At 40.8% G+C, this 24,681-nt stretch overlaps 1 protein-coding gene across 1 annotated transcript in view; it reads left to right on the top strand.

Annotated features, from left to right (window-relative positions):
• The first annotated feature begins 1,585 nt into the window (after positions 1–1,585).
• Positions 1,586–24,681, top strand: part of FBXO25 (F-box protein 25) — an 813,655-nt gene continuing 790,559 nt past the window's right edge. The window contains exons 1-2 of the mRNA XM_044086761.1: positions 1,586–1,889; positions 2,377–2,525. Coding sequence (XP_043942696.1) covers positions 2,392–2,525 — 134 coding nt within the window. The 5' untranslated portion in view covers positions 1,586–1,889; positions 2,377–2,391. The remainder of the gene's footprint in view (positions 1,890–2,376; positions 2,526–24,681) is intronic.

The following is a 24,681-nucleotide window of genomic DNA, read 5'->3' as shown; positions in this document are numbered from 1 at the left end:
TTGTCTGTCCCAGAGTGTACATCATACCACCCATTTCAGGCACTTCATCTCCCTCACCTCTAGCTTCCTCAACTGCTCAACCTTTACTGGCCAGATTTTTGCACCATATAGGGCGATATTGTAGTTGAGGGCCTCACCAGATGCGCAGTAGCAAGCCCTGCCCCAAACCCCCCCCCGATACGTCATTCATGAATATGCATTCCCTCCGAATGTACAACCGAAGAAAAAGTGCACTGAACTGGTGAGGCCCTCGACTACAATATCGCCGGAAAAAGAACTGTCAGTCTACAGTGAATCGTACCTCTCACAACCTCCCATCTCCAAAATGGGAAACAATAGCCCTCAAAATGTGAAACACATACCGACGGCTGCTTACTTAACCTGTCGGTCTACAGTGAATAGTACCTCTCAACTTCCCCATCTCCAAAATGGGAAACGAGATTTTGCAGGACAAACCATACCCACGACCACCGAAAAGAACCTAACTTACTGTTTTGCCAGCATAAAAAAACTGTATTGAAATGGCATCTGCTATTGTATATTCCTGTTTGAATAATAAGTGAATATTCATAGTGATGTCTTCACACTGACTTCATGAATATTCACCTGGTATTTGGCATGTTAGCTCGAGGGGGCACTACAGCTCAGTAAATACTAATGGTAAAGAAATGGGATAGATATACTGTTTGTCCTGCAAAATCTCGTTTTCCAACAAAAATGTCCCAGTCTGGGCAACTAAAAAGGTGGCAAGCTTAAAGTATGGTCGCCGGTTTTCCAACAACATTTAGTTTCTGAACTGCATTAAATTAATAAAATTTACATTATATTTTTTTATGAGGGGCAGGGAAGAAATGGGCAGTTTGCGTACATTTAATATTTTCATCTCATTTATGCACGAGCAAATTAAATATGCAGACCGGGTTGTCGCTCAATTTGCGACACACCCACTTCTGCGCGAATCGAACTAGTGAGGCCCTCAACTACAATATCGCCCCATATAGTAGTGTCCCTGATTAGGGCTATCACCTTTTCAGATGGTTAAAGTGGGACATTTTCTTATGAAAACGTGAGAGTTTGCAGGACAAATTCTACTCATAGCCAATGCAGAGACCTGAACATCATATTTTTGCCAAAATAAAAGTTTACTATTCTAGCATTTGATTTACTTTTGCTCCATATAATATTAGGTGTTTCAGAATTGTATTATGCAGCTATTGATAGAGGCTAATGAAATATTTTTCTCATAAATTTCACATTTTTCATGTTTTTTCAGGTGACACACAAGTGCCAGAATTTATTGCGACTGTCCTGCGCAAAAAGGGTCAGGCGGTAACACTGGTTATTTCTGAAATTGTCCCAAATTCGATTGAGACTTCTCTGGATTCACGAGAAAGTTGCGCGCCGCTCTTTTGGCTTTTAAACGGATACAATTCAATAAATAAACGAACGAATCTTAAAGGTTGTAGATGAAACGCAAAGGTATCGCCATAAAGTTACGTAACACTAATTGGCACAGGTAACAGAAACTACACCCCTGGGATCACTTCATTGGCTCTGCTTGACAGAGGATCAGTTAATTAATCAATGGGTCACTCTGACCAATCTTCGGGCAGAGCCTAGGATCTACCTATGAACCAAAACACTACCACGTGTACAGTGTATAACCTGACGAAAACCCACAGAGGGCGGAGTTGAACAAAGCAAGTGGCCATCCAACCAACATACGAACTGACGGTAGCAACGCTTAGTGTTGTTGGCATTTTCGGGCCAATAGCTGAAGGCATTGCCAGGCTTCTTTTTGTTTTACTTCCGTAAATAGGATAAATCAGCTGTATTAAAACAAATTGAGAGTTTTCGAGTGGTTTGTAGATTCGCCAAAGGGAAATTAGGTAATGTAAATGTAATTAATCACCGTGGAAGCGCTTGTTTTTCCTTAATAGTATAGCAGGAAAACTGTCTTAGAAACTGGTTCTTGGGTGATGGGAGTAAATGTAACATTTAAGAAGGATGAACGTAACAGTGCAGCTAAAATAAAATCGGTGTTTGTGACATGTTTTATTCTGGGCAGGCAGTATAAAAGCTGTAAGGTGTATTGTAGTTATTGTTAAAAGTAAATAGTAAATCTTTAGTCATACAGAATGTGCACTGTGGTATTAAGTGGAACGTTTTCGCTTTTCATTGATGATTTGATATTAAAATACAATGTTTTGTAATTAATATTTTATGGAGGATTAATAGCAACCGTTGCTTTAGCAGGCTTACGCTCAAAAAGCTAATCATCGTGGATTAGCTGCCTGTCCTAGAGTAACGTTTCTTTTTAGCGTTTGGTATTATAGAATTACAATTCTCTCTTTAAAATCTTAAACTTTTATGTAGGTAACATCACCCACTATGCCTTTTTTGGGTCAAGACTGGCGATCCCCCGGATGGAGTTGGATTAAAACAGAAGACGGCTGGAAACGATTTGAATTATTTCGTTACGAGTTGGAGAATAACCTGCACAATAAGGTGGTTGGTAACGAAGAGTAAGTTTCAGAAAAACACGTGTTAATTTCTAGAGTACAAATGCAGAAAGGGAAACGGACACTGGGTACTGCCAGTATTGGAGGAATATCATGTCAGCTACGTCACAGTCTTAATAATGGCAAAACAAATGCTGCCCTTTGGCCCTTGATGTACTTCCTTTTTGTATACGAATTAATTTTTCTAAAGAGAGCGTATGTATCAGTTGTATTGGTAAGAAACAGTACGGCATTTGTCTTCTATGCTGTTCATATCTCTCAGCTGTACAGAATGTCCAGATTTCTGTCTCTTATTTTTGCTCTGTTTTTCATAAAATTTGCCATTAGCGGTAAATCATTAAGAATTTTAGTTATCCTTCAGAAAATTCGTGATTTAAAACCTGTTAATGTACCAGTTTTCTAGGTTTCCAAGAACAATATTTAAAAATTGCCAGGCCTTTGTCCCACGTTTATTTATGGATTTGGTCAGCTTTCCTGCTCTTTAGAAGTTGACAGGTACGAGCTGTGGTTTAACAGAAACTGCAGAAGATAACGCATTTTTCGGCATAGTGCAGAAACTAAGCAAAACTTGTCATCTCCTTTTTATAGGTAGGTACTAGGCTATTGGCCTAGCCAAACGGTAACCTGGCTTTCGCCACCCAAGAAAATTATTTTCCTATCTCCCATCCAGTCATCAAGATTAGTGCTAATGAGGAGCTTTGTTTTGATTTTAGATAGGTAGTTTGTTCCAGAGTATGGGAAGTCTCTGGGACAGGAATGTATCCCTCCAGCATGTTCTGTTTATTGTGGTGATGAGGTTTAGGTCCCCAGAGCGTGTAGCGTGGAAGGATTGGGATTTCATTTTAAGTGGAACATGTCCAAAAGCTCTGGGTTTGACATAGCTTTGTGTGTTGGGCAGAAATCGCCTCTTAGTAGGCGATGTGACGGACTAAAGCTGCAGTTTTTTTAGACTGTCTGCGTAGGGCATCAGTTTGAGGTAGATAATCCTCTTTTGAAGTATTTTTGAGGTCTTTCCAGTTGTAGATGTCTTGTGAGTTACCCAACAAAAGGGGCATTTTACTCTCTAATGGGTGACTAATAGAGGGGAACAATGCCCTCCTTTTTTTTTTCCCTGGATGATTAGGTGTGCTATGTAGAAGGATTTCCTGACTACTGTGGTAATGTGATTTATCAAAGGAGAGACTACTGTCCACCTGTGTCCCAAGGTCTTGTAACATTTTCAGTGTTAAGTAGACTACCACCTATGTGATAGTTCATGGGTACAGAGTTTTTACCAAAAGGGGTGACAATACACTTCTTGGCATTGAGCTTGAGGCCATGTTTTTGACACCAGGCATGTGTCTCGGCGAGGCCCTTTTGTAGGATGTCGACATCTTTTGGAGTTTTAATTATGGCTTCTAGTTTTCAGTCATCTGCAAACTTCATTAGACAAAGACCTTCTGTGTTAGCATGTACTTCAGAGAAGATGGATTTTGAGTCTGCTACTTTCACAGTTTGGGTTCTGTGAGTGAACCAGTTGGCAACCCATCTTGTGACATAGGGATTTATAACTACTTCTAAAATTCCAGAGTGGGGGGGGGGGTGGTGTCGATTACCTTGGTGAGATCGAGATAGGCTGTGTGAACCACCTTACCCTCATCTATGGCTTTGGTGACCACTTCAAAGAAGTCTATCAGGTTTAGGAGACATGATCTGCTTTTTACAAACTCGAACTGGATGGGGTCCAGGGTCTTTTTCTTCTCTGATTTTTAACTTTATATTTAGACTTAACATAACCTGTCCAAAAGTAGCCTAGCCTTGACTGCTCATTTCAAGACTAAAGGTATATGATCAGTTAGTGTTGGCCTTTTTTTTTTCTCCCCCCCCCCCCCCTCAGGTGCATGCCTATATAATTACCTCTGTAGCCCTCAAAATAAGGAGTAGGTGCTTCATTTAGATTTAGGGCTTGGGTTAGGGTTACATTGAGTCATGCAGGACTGAGATTGGTGTAGAGAGGTTGTTGGTGAAGACGTGGGCTTAGTTTAGGCATGCCTGTAACTCCTGGCTAGCTACAAGCTCTCCTAGTTGAATGCGTTGGGGTGGACCAACATTCTGGACTGAATTTGTTTTTAAAGATGGTAGTGGAGCTGAAATTATACTCTTAATTCAGGTGCATCTCTTACTAGATAAGTCATACTTGAGGTTGCTGTTGCTGAGGGATGAGTTAAACGTATACAAGCAGCATAAGTGAAAAACATGGACTTATTCAGTCTTATTGCTAATCCCTAGCCTACCCTCTAGCCTTTTAAATGAGAAGGCTGGGATATTGTTACACTGAATTCTATAAGCTGAATTAGGTATGCAGAGCCACCCGTAGTAAGTGAATGTTTTAGTTTTTATATTGAACATTCTAACATGTGCGATTTTGATATCCTAGCATCTGGGTTTTTTCCTTGCAGTCAAACTGGGAATACTAAGTTTGGATATGAAAGTATTTCTTGCAGCAGGTTTCCCAGTGCTACTATACCACAAAAAATGTTACTATATCTTAGGGGATCTCCTACCATCTTTGTACATAAGGCAGTTTTTTTAGGCCCCCCCCCCCCCTGTTTTCAGTTTTCATTGTCCCATCCCAGCACTTCTCAGAAGCCAAACGTTTGTCTTAACCTTTACAGTGACTAGTAATGATGTATAAATATGAGAAAATTTCTTGTAACTGTGTCAACACACACAAATAAAAAAAAAAAAGTCTGAAAATGCAGAAGAGCAGCAAATGCTGAACTTGCTCTTCTCCTTTTTAAGCTTCTGTTTTGCAGGGGAAGTCTCCATGCACCCTGATTGCTGCCCCCCCCAGTATAACAATTTCAAGATTGCCATACTGCAGAGGAAGGGGGAATATGCCAAGAAATTGCCATATCAGGCAATCTACCAACACCGAATGTGTGATAAGAGACCTTGGGACCCAGGTGGACAGTAGTCTCTCCTTAGATAGTCACATCACAATAGTCAGGAAGGCCTTCTGTGTGGCACACCTCATCATAAAAGGTTTCTCAGCCAGGAAAAAAGAGGTCATTGTTCCCCTCTGCTCGTCACTCATTAGACCCATTGTAGAGTACAACGCCCCTTTTGGAATGTACCTCAAGACATCTGCAGCTGCTGGAAAGGCCGCAAGTACCTCGCAAAGAGGATTACTGGCCTCAGACAAATGCCCTACACTGACCCCCCTCAAAAAAAACTCCAGCTTTACTCGAGCATATCGCCTACTCCGAGGTGATCTCTGCCTAACATATAAAGCTATGTCAAACCCAGAGCTGTTGGACATGCTACACGTAAAGAAATCCCAATCTCTGAGTCGCATGCTCTAAGGACCTACACCTTGTCACCGCAATAAACAGGACACACTGGAGGAATAGATTCCTGTCCCAGAGACTTCCTATACTCTGGAACTAGCTACCCATCTATGTCAAGCAAAGTTCCTTCATTAGCACTCTTCAGGAAAAATCTCGAGTGGATGGGAAATGGGAAATATACCCCAGGGATCACTTCTGTGCCTCTGCTAGACAGTGGCACAGGAAAATAACTTTGTTGGGTGGCGTAAGTTGGGGAACCTTGATGGCTAGGCTTACATAGGCCCTAGGGCCAATAGCCTAGTACTTGCCTATGAGTAAAAAAGCTAAATAAATGGACTTGCAGGTCTCAACATTACAGGAGTTGTTGAAGCAGGAATTTCTGCAGAAAAAGTTTGTGTGATTTGTGAGTGTTGCTAATGACAGGGAATGCTTTGTAGAATTGTGACCATATCATGGTGGAGACTATGGTGTCTGAAATTTGTCATTCCAATGATGGTTTGACCTGATAGAAGGGACTAGACTCACAGATGACCACATTGGCAGTTAAGGAGTCTGAGAACTTTGCCTAGAACAGGGATAGTTATATCCACCCATGCCTCCAAAACTCTGAATGGGTCAGTCTCTATTATACTCTCTGACTTCCAGAAAGCCCCCAGGCAGATGTATGATCGCGCACAGTCTTCTGGCAGGGTGCTGTTTTTAGTATTACTAGTAAATGAGAGGGTTGCTTCAATGCAAATGCAGGTTACAGAAGCATATGTATCTAATGGCTGTTCTGAGGGTTTGAAGGCGCCCATGTAGTTTTTGGTTCCATAATTATAGTTTTTAGTAGGGTACCATCTGTGGATTCTGTACTGAGTGATTTCTTTCTATATTTGGATAATACTGGAGATACCTCGAGGGGTGTGATATCGTGGAATGGCTTGCCTGCTCTGATACCGAGTGGAGAATTGCTTTTGTACTTCTGTGCTAGTCATGGAATGGCCATAACAAACATGTTTGATCGCAAGGGTCCTGGTACCAGGGCCCATTGTGCCAAAGGTCAGTTATTGCTTTTGTAGTAGTGTTAACTGATCATCATTTGGTTGTGATGTGAATCTGATGTTTGGTGTGGTGGCTGAATAGACTTGAGGAAAGCCAAGCATTTTATAAGGGTCTTCTGGGAACATATATGTGATGCTACTGTAAGGGAATATTTCAACTCCCATCTCACAAAGATTTTTCTGCCATGTACTCTTGAGATCATGGAAGTGAATTCCAAATGGACCCTGCTCAAAAACTGAGGCAGTAACAAAAAAGTTGCCAAAAGGTGACTACTTGTAATGGTGGTAATCCTGTGACCCAGTGATGGACACTAAGTGACAGAAGCCATTATGTTAAACAGAGGCATTCTAGGATCCGGTGACGGGGAATCTTCATATTTGACTGACTGGCACCAACAAGCCAGAGAAGCAGCAGTTCTCTTGGTGTAGGAGGGGTGTTTTTTGAGGCCATGGCGAATGACTTTAAGACATTCTAAAGGTTCTGTCAAACTGTCTTGTGACTTGGGGGAGGGGTGCTATTGATTAGATCCTCAACACTAGGGATGGAGAAGCACTTTTCCCAATGGGGAACATTTATTGAGAGTTGAAGGACCATTCTAGGGATCTCCTGAATATTGTGAGCATGTTTGATTCTGAAAAGGCAGTGACGGACACAAAATAATTTACTTGGATGACCTCTAATGTAATTGGAGAGGATACAAAGATTCTTCTCAAAGAAAATTTTGAAGGACTTCAAGGCTTGCCACTTGGCCAAAGTCTACAGGAATTTTTTATCACCTCTTTTTAAGGAGACCTAACCATGACACCAGGCATTAAAGGACCACTTTCTGTTTTGAAGCTGTCTGCTTAGGAGACCCCTCCTGGTGAATTGAACACAGATACTCTCATTAAAAATTAATCACAGCTGTGTTGTGAACATGGCAACTCAATTTCTCAAGATTTCCATGCCTATGGTATAACCCTCCTCTCAAATTTAGTGCATTTTCATAACTTCCAAAAAAAGAGAATTATATGATTGCATGGGCAGTCACAGGTCCTAATGAGATTGAGGCCATTATTCTCCTTGGTGGCCAATGGCCCTTGAGTTTGTTCACCACACCTATGAGCCTGTAGTTGCATTTGATCCATTTTGGTTTATGAAGTCATGTGGTGATTTAAAAATATCTACTGTGAGGACTGTGGAAATGGATGAGTTTTTCAGAAGTGCTGAAATTGCTGGACATTGTTAGGGTCTCATATTTTACTTACTACTTCATTGTTTCATAGAAGACTGGAACAGCACATCTGGATTGGCGATCTGGAGTAATTTGTGTTTTACAAATGGGGGATCGTGGGATCATGAAAGTATGTTCTTATTGTATATGTTAAAACTTGGCCTTCCTGGAAAAGCCTGTAGCAGAAATTCAGGAAGGATAATTTTGTCCAGTGGCTGGGGAACAGTAAACCAACTGTCTTTACCCCAGGTGCTAGAAGTGTCTACAACTGCTTTTGGTTTATACAGTCATTTGCTATAACAATAAGCTACAGTAAGTTTAGGGTTTTTGCTGTTATTTTGAGCACTGTGGGAGATGGGGGCAAGATTCTTTCAAGGGTATGTTTTTGTCTCCCCTCCTGTTTGTGAAATTTTTGGGCAGGATATTAAGGTACAGCCAGTGTTTGGAGAGAACAGGAGATGTAAAGGTTGCATCTTTGGAAAATTATGCCTTTCCATCCTCAAGTGACTGATTTTTTTTATTTGGCACTGGAATGATTCACTGCTGAGTGTGAAGCAGCTCTGAAGAACATTGGCATCTGCAAATCAAACGTTATAGTTCTGTCCTTGAAAAGATTGAATTGCTGTCTGCAGCTGAATGGGAAACCTAGTTCAGGTGGAGAAGTATTTTTATTCTTGCACGAGTGAAGGTAGAGAGAAACCACGAGTTGACCAACAAAAAAATGTAGTGGCAGCTGTCCTGTAGGCATTGTACTAGACCTCAATGATGAAACAAACGCATCATGGGATATCTCCATTTACTTATTAGTCTGTGTTTCTTCATCCTCATTTGTGGTCACTAGCTTTGGGTATAGGTAAACAAAGTGAGATTTCTTTGCAGGCTAACCAGACTGTGTCTCAGTGATACATTAAGGAGCTGAGCAGTCCATATCTCAAGAGTGCAGCTACTACTCTTTTGTGTGGTGACAAGTCAGGTGAGGTGGTTTAAGAACCTTGTGAGGATGACTCTGCCACACATGGGAGGTGTGCCAAGCACAGTCCACTAAGATGAGAACCAAGAACAAATCCAGGACACATTTGTGGAATTGATTTTCTGGAAACGTCTAGGGAATCTTATTAGATGATCTGAAGGCTGTTTACTGGGGCTAGGGCTTGCTAGCACTAGTCATCACCAGGGCAAGCATTTTGAAAAAAAAAGAAAGGATGAATAGACGTTGGACATTGTTTGGTATTTGAAGTTGATGGAAAGGGATTTAAGGAAACCATGTTATGCAATGCAAAACATTGTTTACAAAAAAAAAAAGCTGTGTTCGGGCAAGTCATAGGTTTATTAAGAGAGTCAGTACAGTAAGTAAGTAGTTTACACCCATGAAGAGGTCAAGATGAGTGCTTGGAAAGTTTGGTATCTGTCACAATTTAATTTATCTTGTTACACCATGTTGGCATCTGCATTAAATATGTTGAGTCGGGAATTGTGCCATTATGGTATGGGGGGGTCAACATATGCAATGACTGGATTTCCTAGGAGATGAGACTTGGTAGTGACTCTGCTGATCTTAATTTTACTGCAGCTAGTAAGTGGTTCCTTTCACACGTTGTCTTAAAAGCACTACAGTGTTTGACATAAGCCTTCTAAACATGGTTTTATGGTTTGTCTTGACATTGGTTATACAACTGGTTTATTATCCTTTTAATGGTTGCAGGTGTGCGTTTGTGTGCGTGTGTTCTAGGTGAAGGGCTTCATGGCACTTGTCACAAACCTCACCTTGGGTATCACCAAATTCTGACATATCCACACAATCCCCATGCAGATTACTTTTTTCTTCCCTGTTCTCAGTTTCCCTTACCCCCCCCCCCCCCCCATTCATTCAGCACATCCGAGCCAGGCAAGACTGCACTCTGGAAAATATGAAGGAAATAAGTGCATCGGAATAGCAGTCTTGAGGCCACTAGACTTCTAGAAGCCTGAACTACTCTGAGGTGCAAAAAACACCTTTTTCATCCAGTGATGGCTTGAACAAAACTTAAGACTGAATTGCTCACCTTAGTCTTATTTCTTCCTTGAAATTAGAAAAAAAAAATAGAAAACAGTTGTATTCAATGCTTAATGCTCAAAGCTGAAAAATGGTAGTTTAAGAACAAAGTTAATTAGCTATACATAATGCCTATCCTGTGCATTAAACTGCCTGACTTGTGTGAAAAGTCACATTTTGAAAAAACTGAGCAGCGGTTGAGAGCTGGCAAAATGGACCCTAACCTTAAAGAATTAAACATTAAACTTTTAGGTAATCATGGTTTTCCTAAGCCAGAGCCAGGATTACATGCTGTATGTTGCAAGGTAGTGAAATAAGAATGCTTTTTTGTGATGGGACATGCTGCAGGTGGATTGGACACTCTAAATTGGCCCTAGGCATGTGTATATATATATATGTGTGTGTGTGTGTGTGTGTGTGTGCGCCTTCGTGGAAGGTTGGGCGCCGGGCTGGCAACTCGACACAAACTTTATTGCCAGTCATGAGTGGACAGGTGATCTGCTGTGGCGACACCTAACCGGGAAAAGCCCAAAGAAGAAGACCGAAAAAGAGAAGTAGAGGTACTGCCAAAGCAATGGGTATGCTGAGGTCCTGGAATGTTTGGCTTACAGTAGGATGCAAGTACATCGGTACTGCCAATACATGGTTTGTATGTTAACAGCAAGCACCAGATAGTCCCTCAGCTATTCCTCAATGGATTTTAGATGCAATATTACAGTACCTACTGAAAGATCTTTAACTGTTTTTTGCTGGGTTTAGTGTTGCTATTTTAGTAGAAAGGCATTCTTGCTTCCTGAGTAACTGTTGTGTAACTTTAAAAGTGTGGTGCTTCAAAATGAGAATGGGTTCCATCCCCAAAGTATCAATGCTGCCATAAGTGCTAGTTTTATCTGGGCCACAGCTTTGAGTGCAGACAGTGAAAATTGAATTCTACGTGTTTTACTACTGTGATATGTATGCTTGTGTGGTGGGGGTTAGTCCTTCCAGGTATAGGGCTTTTATAGTATTTGCAGCATTTTTAGATAATGCATATCCTGCTTGCAGTGAATGAAGGCTTTGCCACTCTGCAGTCTTGTTCTTTTATTTATTTAACAGGTAAGTGAACGGTTTCACTGGGGTACCCTTTTCAGTCCTTTCCTAGGTACATTAACAAAACTGTGGTGAAAAATAGTAAAATAAGATGGTAGATTAAAGGGCAATACAAGACAGAAATCTGATGCTGTTTAACAAGGGAGGAACATTTTACCACTTCTCCTGAAAATGTAGTCATGTGGGAGATGAAGAAAGAAGGTCAGATGCATAGCATACATAGTTACAAAGCGGGTAAATCTGTAGTTACACTGTTTGATGTAGACTTTAAGCTGACTGGTACAATAAGCAAGAGTAAGAAGCTGGTGGGTGTGGGCATTGAGAGAGGCCAAAATATGAGAAAGCAAAGTCAAAACGAGTAGTCAAGTAATGGGGGAATGACCACTGATAAAGTAGAAAAGTCAGGAAATGCAAGTATCCTGGTGTGCTGTTTGACAAGATTAGTCTCGGGGGAGTCTTTGCATAGGTCCAGATAAAGGATGATGTGAAGGTGTGTGTTTATAAAGAGGGTTGTTCTGTAGGAGATTGCATGCTAGGCTTCCTTATTTAGCCTGTTCCCTATTCCAGTGATCAAAAATACAAAAATCATATTTGCTGATAGTTTTTTTTTTTTTGGTTTCTGGGAGAGGTTGCATCATTATGGGTTGGGAGTAATCCGATAGTAGGCTTTTTGTTCCACTTTTTTTTTTCTTTTCTTTTCCTAGTAGGAAGCCCCCAGTCAGACTACAGATGCAGTGCGGTCGGCGCAGTGGTGCAGCGGTAGCATTGTTGCCTCACTGCAATAGGTTCTCAAGTTTGATTCTTGGCTACAGTGGCGTCTGTGTGGAGTCTGCATGTTCTTCCTGCATTTGTGTGGGTTTTCTCTGGGTACTCTGGTTTCCTCCCATGTTACAAAGACATGCATCTGGAGCATTTCTCCCTGGGTCTCTGCTGAAAATTGGCTTCATTCCAAGTCGGACTTTTCCAGTAAACAAATGATAAATATCTGTAGTGCATGGGGATAAGTTTATTCCTTGCGTTAAGAATTTGATAAGAAAAAGTGACAAATTAAGCAAGACTCTAGTATACTTTATGAAAGTTACTCTTTTACAGATCACCGTTAGAAGCAGTAAATGTCCAGATGATGATATAGCAAGACTGCCATCATTTATGGGTACAAAAGGCCATTTGTTTAGTTTTGTTTTAATTTGGGGTTAGTCCTGTAGATGTACAGGCCTGACACATTGCTATATATGAGAGGAAAGCAGAGGGCCCAATGTAAGTTGCTGGACTCCCAGGTGACAGTGTTCTCAATGATGTGTAGAATACTGTATGTCTTTACCAAAATGGTTAGGATGTTAAAAATATAAATGGCAAAGGATTGGCAAAGGATCAAGAATGAAACCCTTGGGAGAGTACTAGACAGGATCAGGAGGAGGAAGGGAATGGGTTTGACCAGCTGACGGACAATAGGTAGCACCAATACACAGGATGTCAACATGCATCTCACTGTACACTTCATCTTTCTTTTCACTGTCTTAGTTTCTACATCTTTGATTTTAGACTGGTTACATTTTGATTTACTAGCACAGGAGGTGCATGCAGTTTCCTGTCCTTTCCTATTCAAAAAGAGGAAAAACATTACACTTTTCAGGGTGTAAGATGTACACATTTTGCAGCAAGTACGTGCCGCCAGTAGAAAATAAAGACACAAGAAAAACATATGAACACTTTTGTTTTCCTTACTCTGACATCAGCCTTAGTACCACAGTCATATTTTAGTATTTGGTAGGTGTTTGTTGTGAGGTTAAGGCCTCTGTACTGAAAAGGTGGACCGAAATTAAGCAGGGATTGCTGAAATAGGGACAGTTTACGTAAGTAGTGGCAAGTCTTGAAACAAATTCCCCCCAAAACAGCAAACTCTCAGAACAGACTAGATGAAACTCTAGCAAGCAGCAAATGTCTTTGAATCAACAGCATTATGTTGTCCACATAACATCGTCATCTGTTCCGTGATCTAAATAGCAGACAGTCTTTCCCATAAGACTTCCTCAGTAGGCAGTAATATAACTTTTAATAAAGCACCAAATTCATCCTGAAAACATGGTTCGTAGCCTAGTACCAATCGGCCATAGGGCCTATACAAGCCTAGCCATAACAATTCCCTGGATATTTCTTCCCACAATATTTACTTCCCTGACATGATCCTTGGGGTGACTTTCCTATCTCCCATCCAGTCGTCAAGGTTCCTTTTTGAGAAGGCCAAGGAGGTGCTCTGCTTAACCTGTATGGAGAGTGTCTGGGTTAGGAGCCTATCCCTCCAGCATGTTTTGTTCATTGTGATGACTAGGTTTAGATCCCTGGAGCGTGTGGCTCTGAGGGATTGGGATTTCTTTTAAGTGGAGCATGTCCAACAGCTCAGGGTTTGACATGGCCTTGCATGTTAAGCAGAGATCGCCTCTTGAGTAGACTCTATGCCACAGTATAGCTGGAGCTTTTTTTACAGTCAGCAAAGGGCATCTGCTTTAGGCCTGTGATTCTTTTAGTGAGGTATTTCTGTGGCCTTTCCATCTTTTGCAGATGTCTTGAGTACATACCAAATGGGACGTTGTACTCTATAATGGGTCTAATGAGGGATGAGTACAGTGGGACAATGACCTCCTTTTTTTTTTTTTTGGATGAAAAGCCTTTAGTGATGAGGTGTGCCACATAGAAGGATTTCCTGACTGTTGTGGCGATGTGGTTATTGAAGGTGAGACCACTGTCCACCTGTCCCCAAGTCTCATCACACTTTTTTGGTGTTTAGTGTATTGCCACCTATGTGGTAATTCATGGGTACATGTTTTTTCCCCAAAGGGGTTAACTATACATTTCTTGGCATTAAGCTTGAGCCCATGGCTCTGGCACCAAGAATCTCCAAGGCCCTTTTGTAGAATATATACATAATTTGGGGATTCAGTAATGGCTTCCAGTTTGCAGTCATCTGCAAACTTTTTTAGCCAGAGTCCTTTAGTGTTGGCCTGGGATTTGGAGTAGACTACTTTTACAGTCTGGGTTCTGTCAGTAAGCCAGTTGGCAACCCATTGAGTGACGTAGGGATTTATGCCCAGCTTAGTAAGTTTATCTAAGATTCCAGAGTGAGGAATGGTGTTGAAGGCCTTGGCAAGGTCCAGATAAGCTGCGTGGACCGCCTTACCCTCGTCCACAGCTCTGGAGATTATCCTTGGTGAATATGGACACTCCTCCACCTTTAGTGTTTCAGTCTTGGTTTGGTGGTCAGAATTGTAGCCTGGTATTGCAGGGGTGCTCTCATGCGCCTTGAACCAGGTCTCTGTTACTGCACAGATATCAAAGTTCTCCATTTTTAGGAGTGTCTCGAGTGCATTTTGAGGTTTAGACTTCTAGTATTGAGTAGCATTACCTTCAGATTTTGCACGCTTGTATCAGGATGCTACTTGGGGCTAGAGGTCATACGTGCCTGGGCCACATGATCTGATTACTCTTCCATGTAGTCCAGGGAGGTATGTAAGTCATGCACTCCAACATGGACAATGACAGAGTTGTATTTTTGGAGTGACATAGGTGCATGCATTGTGGCGGATCCTGGCACCTGACAGGCCGCTGACTGTAATTTGTCTCCTTGTTCAGCTTGGTGAGTGGCTGTGTGGGTGTTCATGGTGTGGGTTTTGAAGGGCTATGTGTTGCTTGAGGTGTAGTGCAGGTGTTCACCTTCTCGACTGTCTAGCACAATCTTGGCTGGAGAGAGCTTTGTTTGGCTATGTAATTGCATCTCTCGCAGGTTGTAGTGTTGGGTGGTAGGAGGAGAGGGTTGTACATGAGGCAGTTGCTGCATTGCCCCAGTATGCCCAGATTCACCAGAAGCTGTCCCTTATACATGCCTGTATAGGTGCTTTTAAGTACAAGAGCTGTTTTCCCTTACCTTTGCAAGGTACTTTGCAATTCTAGGCTGTCTAGTGCCCAAGGTTAATTTATTCTTATTAACCAGGAAAGTTGAGTGCTTGTATCAGTTGAAGGCTTCCTAGTGCTTTCCAGCAGGTTCTAGAGGAAGTGCTAGTCACAGGGGTTCAGATTTTAGTGCTACTACTGAGAAACCAGCTAGTTCTAAGGGAATATTTGAAGAGCAGATGGCACCTGGAATAGTTAAACCGTAGCCATATGGTGCTGCACGATGCAAAAAATGCACACACACCCATTTTTAAGCCAGAAAGTTGAAAGAGAAGTCAGCCCAAAATGGCTAAAATTGCAATTTCAGAGCTGAAATCCACTCCTCTAGTGTCAGACAGGCAGTACAATGCTCAGCACTCCCACTGGTAAGCAGTAGGACATCCCTGTACCACAGCAAGGTCTGGATAGCTCTGAACACAGAAAATAGTCATGAGACAAGCAAAGCCTGGGATCTGGACTATACTAGCTAGGAAAGGCGGGAAACGAGCAAACAAGATAGTGGTAGTTTTTTTTTTTTTTTTGTTTGTTTTGTTAAAACCGGCTAAACAATGTTGTGTATATCATTTTTTTTTTTCTTTTTGTTACCCAGGGTAGAACACTGATGCTAATGGGACAAGAGAATGCAGTAGACGGAACATAACAAAGCTGATGTTTTTTCTAGTGGATGCCTGCATAGTGATGAAAGGCTAACATTCTTGTAAAGCATTCTTATTGGCAGTAAACCCAAGCATACAGCTATAACGAAGGGAAAAAAAACTACTGTAATAGTTTACATAACTGGCTCAAAATTCAGCATATGCAGTTAAAAGTGAATATACATAATACATGTACAATTAGGTGTACAGAGGGAGGAAAGGTAGCAGGTAAAGAAAGGTTAAGATATAATAAAAGGAAATCGGGAAAGATGAGAGGAGGGAGGTGGGGGTCTTCATGGGTAGAATAACCGAACATAGTTTAAATGGGGGAAAAAGCCAAGATTGAAGAGAATGGAAAGGAAATGGTTTGTTGTGCAACCTATTATATGGTCCTAACAGGAGGCTTCGCTATTTAAATATACACACTAGGTTTGGTAGAACTGGGCAACTGTATCTTTAGTGGAAAGGATTCCTGATTGCAGATTGCTAGTGTTGAGAAACTGTGGTCCATGCAATAAAATCTATTCCTGGGGTAAGGGAAAGTGGTTTCATGGGATTTTAGTCGTAGGTAGTGTATCTTTAAGTTGGACTGCTGCCATTAATGGTAAAGGTTTATAGATCAGGGAGGCTAAGAGTAAGGCACACCTTTTAACTTTACCTTACTAACAGTTGCATTACATGGACTGGGAATCTTGCTGCCTATGCTTATTCTAATCGTGATCATTGCAGTGTACATTAAACTCAAAATCCTTTTAGAATTTCACTTCAGCTAGTACACAGCTAAATTAGTGTTACATTAACATTTGTTCTGCTGGGTACATAGATTTTATATGCTCTTGACTGAATTTGCATCTATATCGCAAGATTGAACACTTAAAAATAGCGAACACTCTTTTATCGAACTAAAAAAAAATGCGAAACCTTCAAATGCCGAAGGAACAGAAAAAAATTGCTGATACAATTGCCCCCCCCCCAAATGTGGGGTCTGTGCCCCCCACACCCTCCAACTTAAATATACCATCTCTGAGAGCGCACCACAATAGAGAAAGCAGTTAAGTCCGGAGAACGGCCCATGGGACTGACATGTATTCTTGGAGACTTCCCTACTGATTGCTTTAAACTGTTATCCCATCTCTTCCTGTCTTTGCTATTAATTGTTGAGCCTCCCCTTCTCAAACCTTGGCATAATTACATCTTCCTTCATAAATTTTCTATTTGTGCATTTGTTTGGTTTCTGCATTCTGTTGCTTTATACAGATTTCATAAAATCCCTCAAATATCTCTAATACATCTGAGTGTCTGATTATTTTTCTTGTCATAGGAAGCGTGACAAGAAAAGTAACCTGTTTCCCAAGTTGCTGTGGTAAGTGTTTTTGTGCTCAGGAAGGAGTTATTAAAAAAAAAAAAAAAAAAAAAAAGTAAAATGTACATCTTTAGAAAGGTTGCTGTTATGCAATTATCCAAGTGCTGTTTTCTCCTCTAGCACTCTTCTGCAGTTGCTCTTTTTCAGTTCATAGGTAGGTACTAGGCTATCGGCCCTGGGGCCTATACAAGCCCAGCCAAAAAGGTACCCTGGCTTTTATCACCCAAGAAAATTATTTTCCTGTGCCACTGTCTGGCAGAGCCACAGAGGTGATCCCCGGGGTGAATTTCCTATTTCCCATCCAATCATTAAGATTTTTCTTTATTCCAGAGTATGGGAAGTCTCTGGGACAGGAATCGATCCCTCCGGCTTGTTCTGTTTAATGTGGTGACAAGGTTTAGGTCCCTAGAGCGTGTAGCTTGGAGGGATTGGGATTTCTTTAAGTGGAGCATGTCCAACAGCTCTGGGTTTGACATAGCTTTGTATGTTAGGCAGTGATCACCTCTTGAGTAGGCGATATGCAACAGAATAAAGCTGGAGTTTTTTGAGACTGTCTGCGTAGGGCATCTGTTTGAGGCCGGTCATCTTCTTTGTGAGGTATTTCTGTGGCCTTTCCAGTTGTTGTAGATGTCTTGAGGTACATACCAAAAGGGGTATTGTACTCTATAGTGGGTCTAATGAGTGATGAGTAGAGGGGAACAATTACCTTCTTTTTTTTTTTTTCTGGATGAGAAACCTTTTGTGATGAGGTGTGCCACGTAGAAGGATTTCCTGACTACTGTGCGATGTGATTATCAAAGGAGAGACTACTGTCCACCTGTGTCCCAAGGTCTCTTCACACTTACTGCCTGTGTTGTAGTTCATGGGTACAGAGATTTTACCAAAGGGGATGACTATGCACTTTTTGGCATTGAGCTTGAGGCCATGACTTTGACACCAGGCATCTGTCTCAGTGAGGCTCTTTTGTAGGATGTCCACATCATTAGGAGTTTCGATTATGGCTCCTTGTTTGCAGTCATCTGTGAACTTCGTTAGCCTGTACTTTTGAGCCTGAGATTTTCCTTAATTTCCCTTTACTGCTTTCCCATATTTTTTACCCTGTTTTAAACTCCCTTTTCATTTTTAATCCACCCACTAGCTATGCCTTCTGAAGAAGTTTTAATATGCTCTAATTGACAAATAATGTCCTCTACCCATTCTTCCACTCTTAGCAGGTAAATAGAAAAGCACCCAGTGTCTCGTTACATCATTATCCTAGCTTTTGTCCGTGCATAGCTTTACCATATGTCCAACTATCTCAGGTCATAAGAGATGTGCTGAAATATAAATTCTATCCAGTTTAGTCCAGTTATTGTAGCTTTGTGAATAATGTGAATTCTGTCTGTATTCCTACTTATTTTGTCTTGCATACCAATATTCTTCATTTCTTCAATTTCCTTTTTTATTTTGTATTTCCCTCTATGCAACCTTGTCGTTGCAAGTCTGGTCATACTCCTCACACACATCAGTTTTCAGCAGGGAATATTTATTTTTCCCAAAATTTCACTTAAGCTGTATAATTTTAGGTAGAATATATGCCTGTATAACCACCATCATCATCAGTTCTCCTCTGTCACTGTTGAATCTCCTCTAGCAGTCCTCATTACCCCCTTTTCCTTTTGTTTCTACATCTGCTGAATGTTCAACCTGAAATAATTTGTCAGATCCCATTGCTTATTTCTTTCGATGTACCTCCTGTAACGTTATTTGCAACCCACAATTCTTAGTATGATTCAATACATTTTGCATGTTGTCTTTACCTGTAAGGCTGTCTGCATTCCACAATAATATGGACAGAGTAGACCTTATGATAGAAAGCTATTATACAGGACAGTTCTTTAGAATGTGTGTTTGCGACCTTTGGCATACATGCACATACCCATGTTTGGTGGGCTGATCTTTTGTAGTTGCTATTTCTCATCTCCGTTTGAACCTGTGTCACATTTTTAAGAGTTTATTTGCTTTAACAACAAAATAAATAGAACCCTATTCTCTTTCTAACGTGAAACAAATGCACACAACTATTTACATTGTCAAAAGTGACACGTACTCCTCAGTGCAGAAACAGTTTCCCCAAATTGATAGCTGCACCCATAGGTATTACCAGTCCTTAAATTAAGATTACCCATGCCAAAGTACTTGCCGCAGTCTGTGATTGCTCTTATACATAGCAGTCAGTGTATCTCTATCCTTCTCTTGGATGTGAAAAACATTTTCCAAGCTTAGAGTAAATGTTAACTTTTAGCTCTAAAAAATCAGTGTATGGCTAATGTTAAACAGACTTGTGCTCTGTGACTAGGCTGTTGATCTGTGCACGGTTGTAAGTTCATAGGTATGTGAAAGTACAAATAACCTGGCGGTAAACAAAGCATGCACATGTTGCTGCTATCCATGAGGGGCAACAGCACTAAATCAGGAGCAAATAGAAGTTATCCTTTCATCCAGATTGTACTTTAATAGGTTGAGAAGTACTTTGCTTCATGTGGAGAGGAAGGTAATTCCAAGGTGTTGTATTCTCTGATGCATATCTGTCCCTCCAACATGTTCTGTTAATGTTGCAAAAGAGAGTTGTGTGTGGTGTGTGTGTGTTTTTTTTTTTTTTTTTTTTTTTTGGGCTCTGTATATGTTGCAGAATTTACCTCTCGGTAGCTTCTATGATACAGCTGTACTAAATGTGCTAAAGTATTAAGGTTGCTAAGAAGGCAGTTAGCTGTATATCTTTCACTTCCTGCAGTTTCAAACTTCATTTATTTTTCACAAAAAATTGAAAGGTACACTGAAACAGTTGATTACATTGTACCTATTAAATTTCTCTGTTCAGAGGTCTCATGATTTATTGCTTCCAGACTGCTCAACTTCAAGTAAAAGCAGTTAATGAGAGAAAAAAGGCTAACTTTGAAGGTGCATGAAAGAATCTTTGGACGTTTCATTCAGAACACTGTTCAGCTGATTAATTGCTTGCACCCATAGATATCTAGTCTCCCACTTACAGCATTTGCTAATGAGGAGAAATAGCTAATGACTCTGCTCATATTTGCAATGTTCCTATGCGTGTCATCATTTTTGTCTTTTCAGATCTATTTGTGTAACCCCCCCACACTTTAGTCTATAAGATTAAACTAAGAACTTTAATCTAGCTGTCCACACCTGTAAAAAGAGGGGAGAATATTATCCGTATGCTTTTACACTCCCCATCCCAGCAGCCCAAAATATGTATCCCTTCTTTCCAGCCTTTCTTACCTTGTTACAGTGAAAAGCACTGATACATTACAACTAAGAAAAATAATTTTCTTGCTTTAATATTTTATTGTATATAGCCACCACTAACACCCCCACCACCTCACATTTTAAAATATTTCTGACTGCACACTGTACAAAGCTTATTTACAATACAACATACAATTTATGTAATGAAATTGTTACAGAAATATTAACATCAAATTATTTCTTCAGTCCATTCAGTGTCCTAATAAACATAAAGTACATGCTTTGCAGTTTTCTCACTAGTTTAATACAGTCAACAAATTTCCAGAATTTCTCAGTCAGATTTTGCAAAGCCGCATTTTGCATGCCCATTTGGCATGTCTAATGGGAGTGATGCTTTTACAGTGTCACAAATTTCAGAATGATCCAGGTCTTCGTGGTAATCTCCATCTACCAACAGCAGTCTCTATTTCAAATCTTAAAGTACTCCTGATTCTTCTAGCTCGTGTGTGTTTTGCCCCCCCCCCCCAGTTGCTCATACATGTTCCTTTGCCATTGTTCCAAAGTCTCTCTGTATGGACTTCTTTCACTTGCTGGCTCACCCTCACCCTATGTAGGCTAAACTTCTTTCCTCGTCGGTCTGTTTTATATCCAGAAATGTCTTTGATCCTCCAGGAAAAAAAAAAGTATTCTGAAGACAGCCGACTATAGTAACTTGAATCTCTTGCCTGCCTTGTGATAGTCTCTGATTGCCGGGATTAACTTACTTTATCACAGGCAAGAGAAGCAAGACATTTTCCACAAGCGTTCCGTAGACTCCAGTGTTTAATGTTCTTTGTCACAATTTTGTCAGGAGCAACTGTTTCTGCTGGTATGACTGTATATTAATATAGGTCATTGCCACTTTCTCACGGTCAGGTTTTGAATATAGTGGAGTACCAGTAGAGGTGCTTGTTTGTGTCTTCAGGTTTTCCCGGTTAGGGGTCGCTGCAGCGGAACTCTGGTCTGCTAATGATTGGCAGTGAATTTTTACATACCGGGTTACCAGCCCTGACGCACAACCTTCAACGAAGGCACACCCCATTCACGTATGCCTCCACACAGAAAACGCTCTAGCTGAGAATCTAATGGGACAATGTCTTGCTATGAGGTGACAACGCTACCTTATTTATACTTTATAAAATTTAATAGTTTGTCCCTTCCCGTTGGGTACAGCAGAACATTTCAGGCTTTCTCTGCACACATGCAATTTTTTCTTAAACTTCTCTAATTGAGAAGCATTGTGCTCATTTCAGCCTCTGCTATTTAAAGCTTCTTTTCCCCCACCTTTTTATTTGATTGTACATATTCCATCAATATTTCACTTATTTTTAGTCACCTTTGAATGTTTGATTTTATTTTTTACTCCAAATCAATATTTCACTTATTTTTAGTCACCTTTGAATGTTTGTTTTTTACTCCAAATTACCAGAAGCTATCTCCTGTACCAAAGCTGAAACTTGATCTGCTTTTTGCTGAATAGTTGAAAGATTCTTTGCAGCTAGACTCTCCTTGTTTTCTGATTGCTTTTTTCATTTTCCTCTTGGTAGTGTAGTTACTAGCAAGTAAGTGAATTATCCAGTTTGATAGATGTAGTAGCTTATTTTTTTCCCCCACAATTGTAGTTTTCATCCTGGGAGAGTTCGTTAGCCAAATGAACAGTGCTTTTACGAATGCATCTTTTTCAGTGATCATTTGCTGTTTTCAAATTTAATAAGTAAATATAAATAAAATGTGGTTAATTCAGTATGTCCATTGGCAGAAAGCATCCCTTTTCCAGGGCAACATGGGACCATTGCCTGGTTAAGTGAGTCATGCAACAGGCGGGTAAAGGTTGATGGAATAAAACTCTGGACTACAGGAAGTTTTGTGTGTTTTTTTTTTTTTAATTGTTCATAGCATTAATCCTCTGCACTAATGGTGGGGGGTGTTGAGGATTATGGAACCATGTTAGTGGGGCAGTACCCTTAGGGGTGCCACTATATGCCTGCCTGTTTCGGTCAGACTGCACATCCCATCCACATAATAGAATCCTTGTCGAAGGCTATATTACTTCTATCTGGAAAATTTCACATGTCATTCCCCTGCATAAAGGTGGAAATTCCACAGAACTCTCAAACTACCGACCCATAGCCCTATTTTCACCCCTGGCTAAAATCCTGGAAAAATGCATACAAAAACAACTTCAACACCTGTTGAATAACCTACTTGCTGACTGTCAGCATGGCTTCCGACCTTTCCACAGCACTACTTCAGCCCTCCTTTCCTTTACTGACTGTATCAACAAAAATCGAAAAAATAATATCCTTACCTCTGCTCTCTTTATTGACCTATCCAAAGCCTTCGATATGGTCAATCACCAGATGCTCTTAAATTTACTTAAAACATTCTCACTAGACTTAAAAGCTATTATGTGGTTCCACTCCTATCTTCATAAGACAACAGGCAGTGCTCTGGCACAGTAACCTATCCAACCACCTGCCTATCACCCTCTGAGTACCACAAGGTTCTATACTTGGCCCCCTTCTGTTTTCTAATTTTATTAATTATCTTCATACCAGTATTTCCTCTGCAACCTTTATACAATATGCCAATGATTCTACTTTGATTTGTTATGCTTCTTCCCCTTCTGAACTGCACTCCTTCCCCTTCTGAACTGCACTCTTATCACCCAACAGACTTTCCAAACTGTTGAAACATGGTTCTTAAAACTATGCTTAATTCTAAACCAAAAAAACCAAACTGTTGCTGTTCTCCCCCACCTGGAAATCCTCCCCTTTCACCTTCTCTGTCTTGTCTAGTAATGGCACTATCATATCACCTGACCCCACTACCAGGTTTCTTGGAGTAGAGATAGACAATAACCTATGCTTTGACTATCACATCAACACCACCATAAAATTAGTTAACAGAAAACTAGGCTCCCTGTATAGAATTAAAACATTTCTCACTCCACTTACCAGAACTTCCATTGCCCACTTGTATCCAGCTGGACCAGCCCAGTAAACAAATGTAAAATAAACATCAATGTTGAAGGGTTTAAACAAGAAAACCCCTACAAGCCCTCAGTGTGATGGCTCCTCACTTGGCTCATTCCCACTCTCCTGTCATGACAACTTACCTTACACTCATTAGAACCTCCACATGGGATAATTGTCTGCTCCTTTTTATGTAGGAGCTCTCTCCATAAGAGAGCACTCCTGGCTTGGGGCACACCTGGAGGGCTGCTGTGGTTCAGGGTGCTGAGAGAATTTGATAGTGGCACTACCAGTGGAGGATCCAAAAGTCCGTGGCAGAAGGGAATAGAAATTGTGTGTCGGGGGGGGGGGACTACTGCTAGACTAGCTCTGCTAAATTCTTTCTCAAATTTTCTGCATTTGAATTTTGCCTCTCTCCTTTGGGTAGCATCCTGTCATCTGTGCCCTTTACATGAAGCTCTGTGTTTACCTTGGTTTTATCTTTGACAGTATACTTCTCATGCATTTGTAGAGACAGTTGTTGCTTCATTAGTCCTTACAAATAAGATCAGATCTTCAGGTGTGAAAGTTGCAGGACTTTTGTGCAAGATCTTGTTCCATGACTGAACATTGTGTAACCTGTCTCTGTCCCTAAGTACAATGTGATGCCTGCAGTGTGCACTTGACGAGCACACTTTGATGGCTTCTAATGTTAAAGGGTTTGACACTCTAAGATTCCCTTCAGAGGAAGCACCACTTCCCAGGGGTCTGGGGGGGAATGTTCATTTGCTGCTGTTAAAGTCAAGGGTAGGATTAAGGACGAGCAGGTCTCATAGCAGGAAGGATGCTGAGAAATCCATTTTCTTCAGGGATATATCCTCTATGTACTAAAACAAAACAAGGGGAAGATTCTGGTGTACTGAATGCTGTTGGTGTACTTGAGTTGGTTGCAAGTGCAGTAGAGAATCTACCTCCAAGACTTTCTGTTCAGGGTAGTGTCATTTTTAATTTTCTGGATTTTCCTGAACTTCAGGTTATTGGGTGGTTGATGGGAGATGAGGGGAGGATTCCATTAGATCCCAGTTGCCTGCTGTGTGACTTAAGTAGGTCACTTAACCAGACAAGTCCCAGGTTGCCCCTGAAAAGCGACACTTTGTCCAGTTGGCTTACAAAGTAAAGTAAGTACAAACCAAGTTAAGTTTCCAAACTGCAAATGATTATTGAAGGATTTGACAGCTAGCATTATTAAAAGTAGGAAAAAAATGGGGTT

The sequence above is a fragment of the Protopterus annectens genome, chromosome 1.part1, assembly GCF_019279795.1.
Source record: "Protopterus annectens isolate FY-2018-M chromosome 1.part1, PAN1.0, whole genome shotgun sequence".
In the NCBI taxonomy this organism is placed as follows: domain Eukaryota; kingdom Metazoa; phylum Chordata; order Ceratodontiformes; family Protopteridae; genus Protopterus; species Protopterus annectens.
This window is presented reverse-complemented; position numbering and strand designations above follow the sequence as displayed.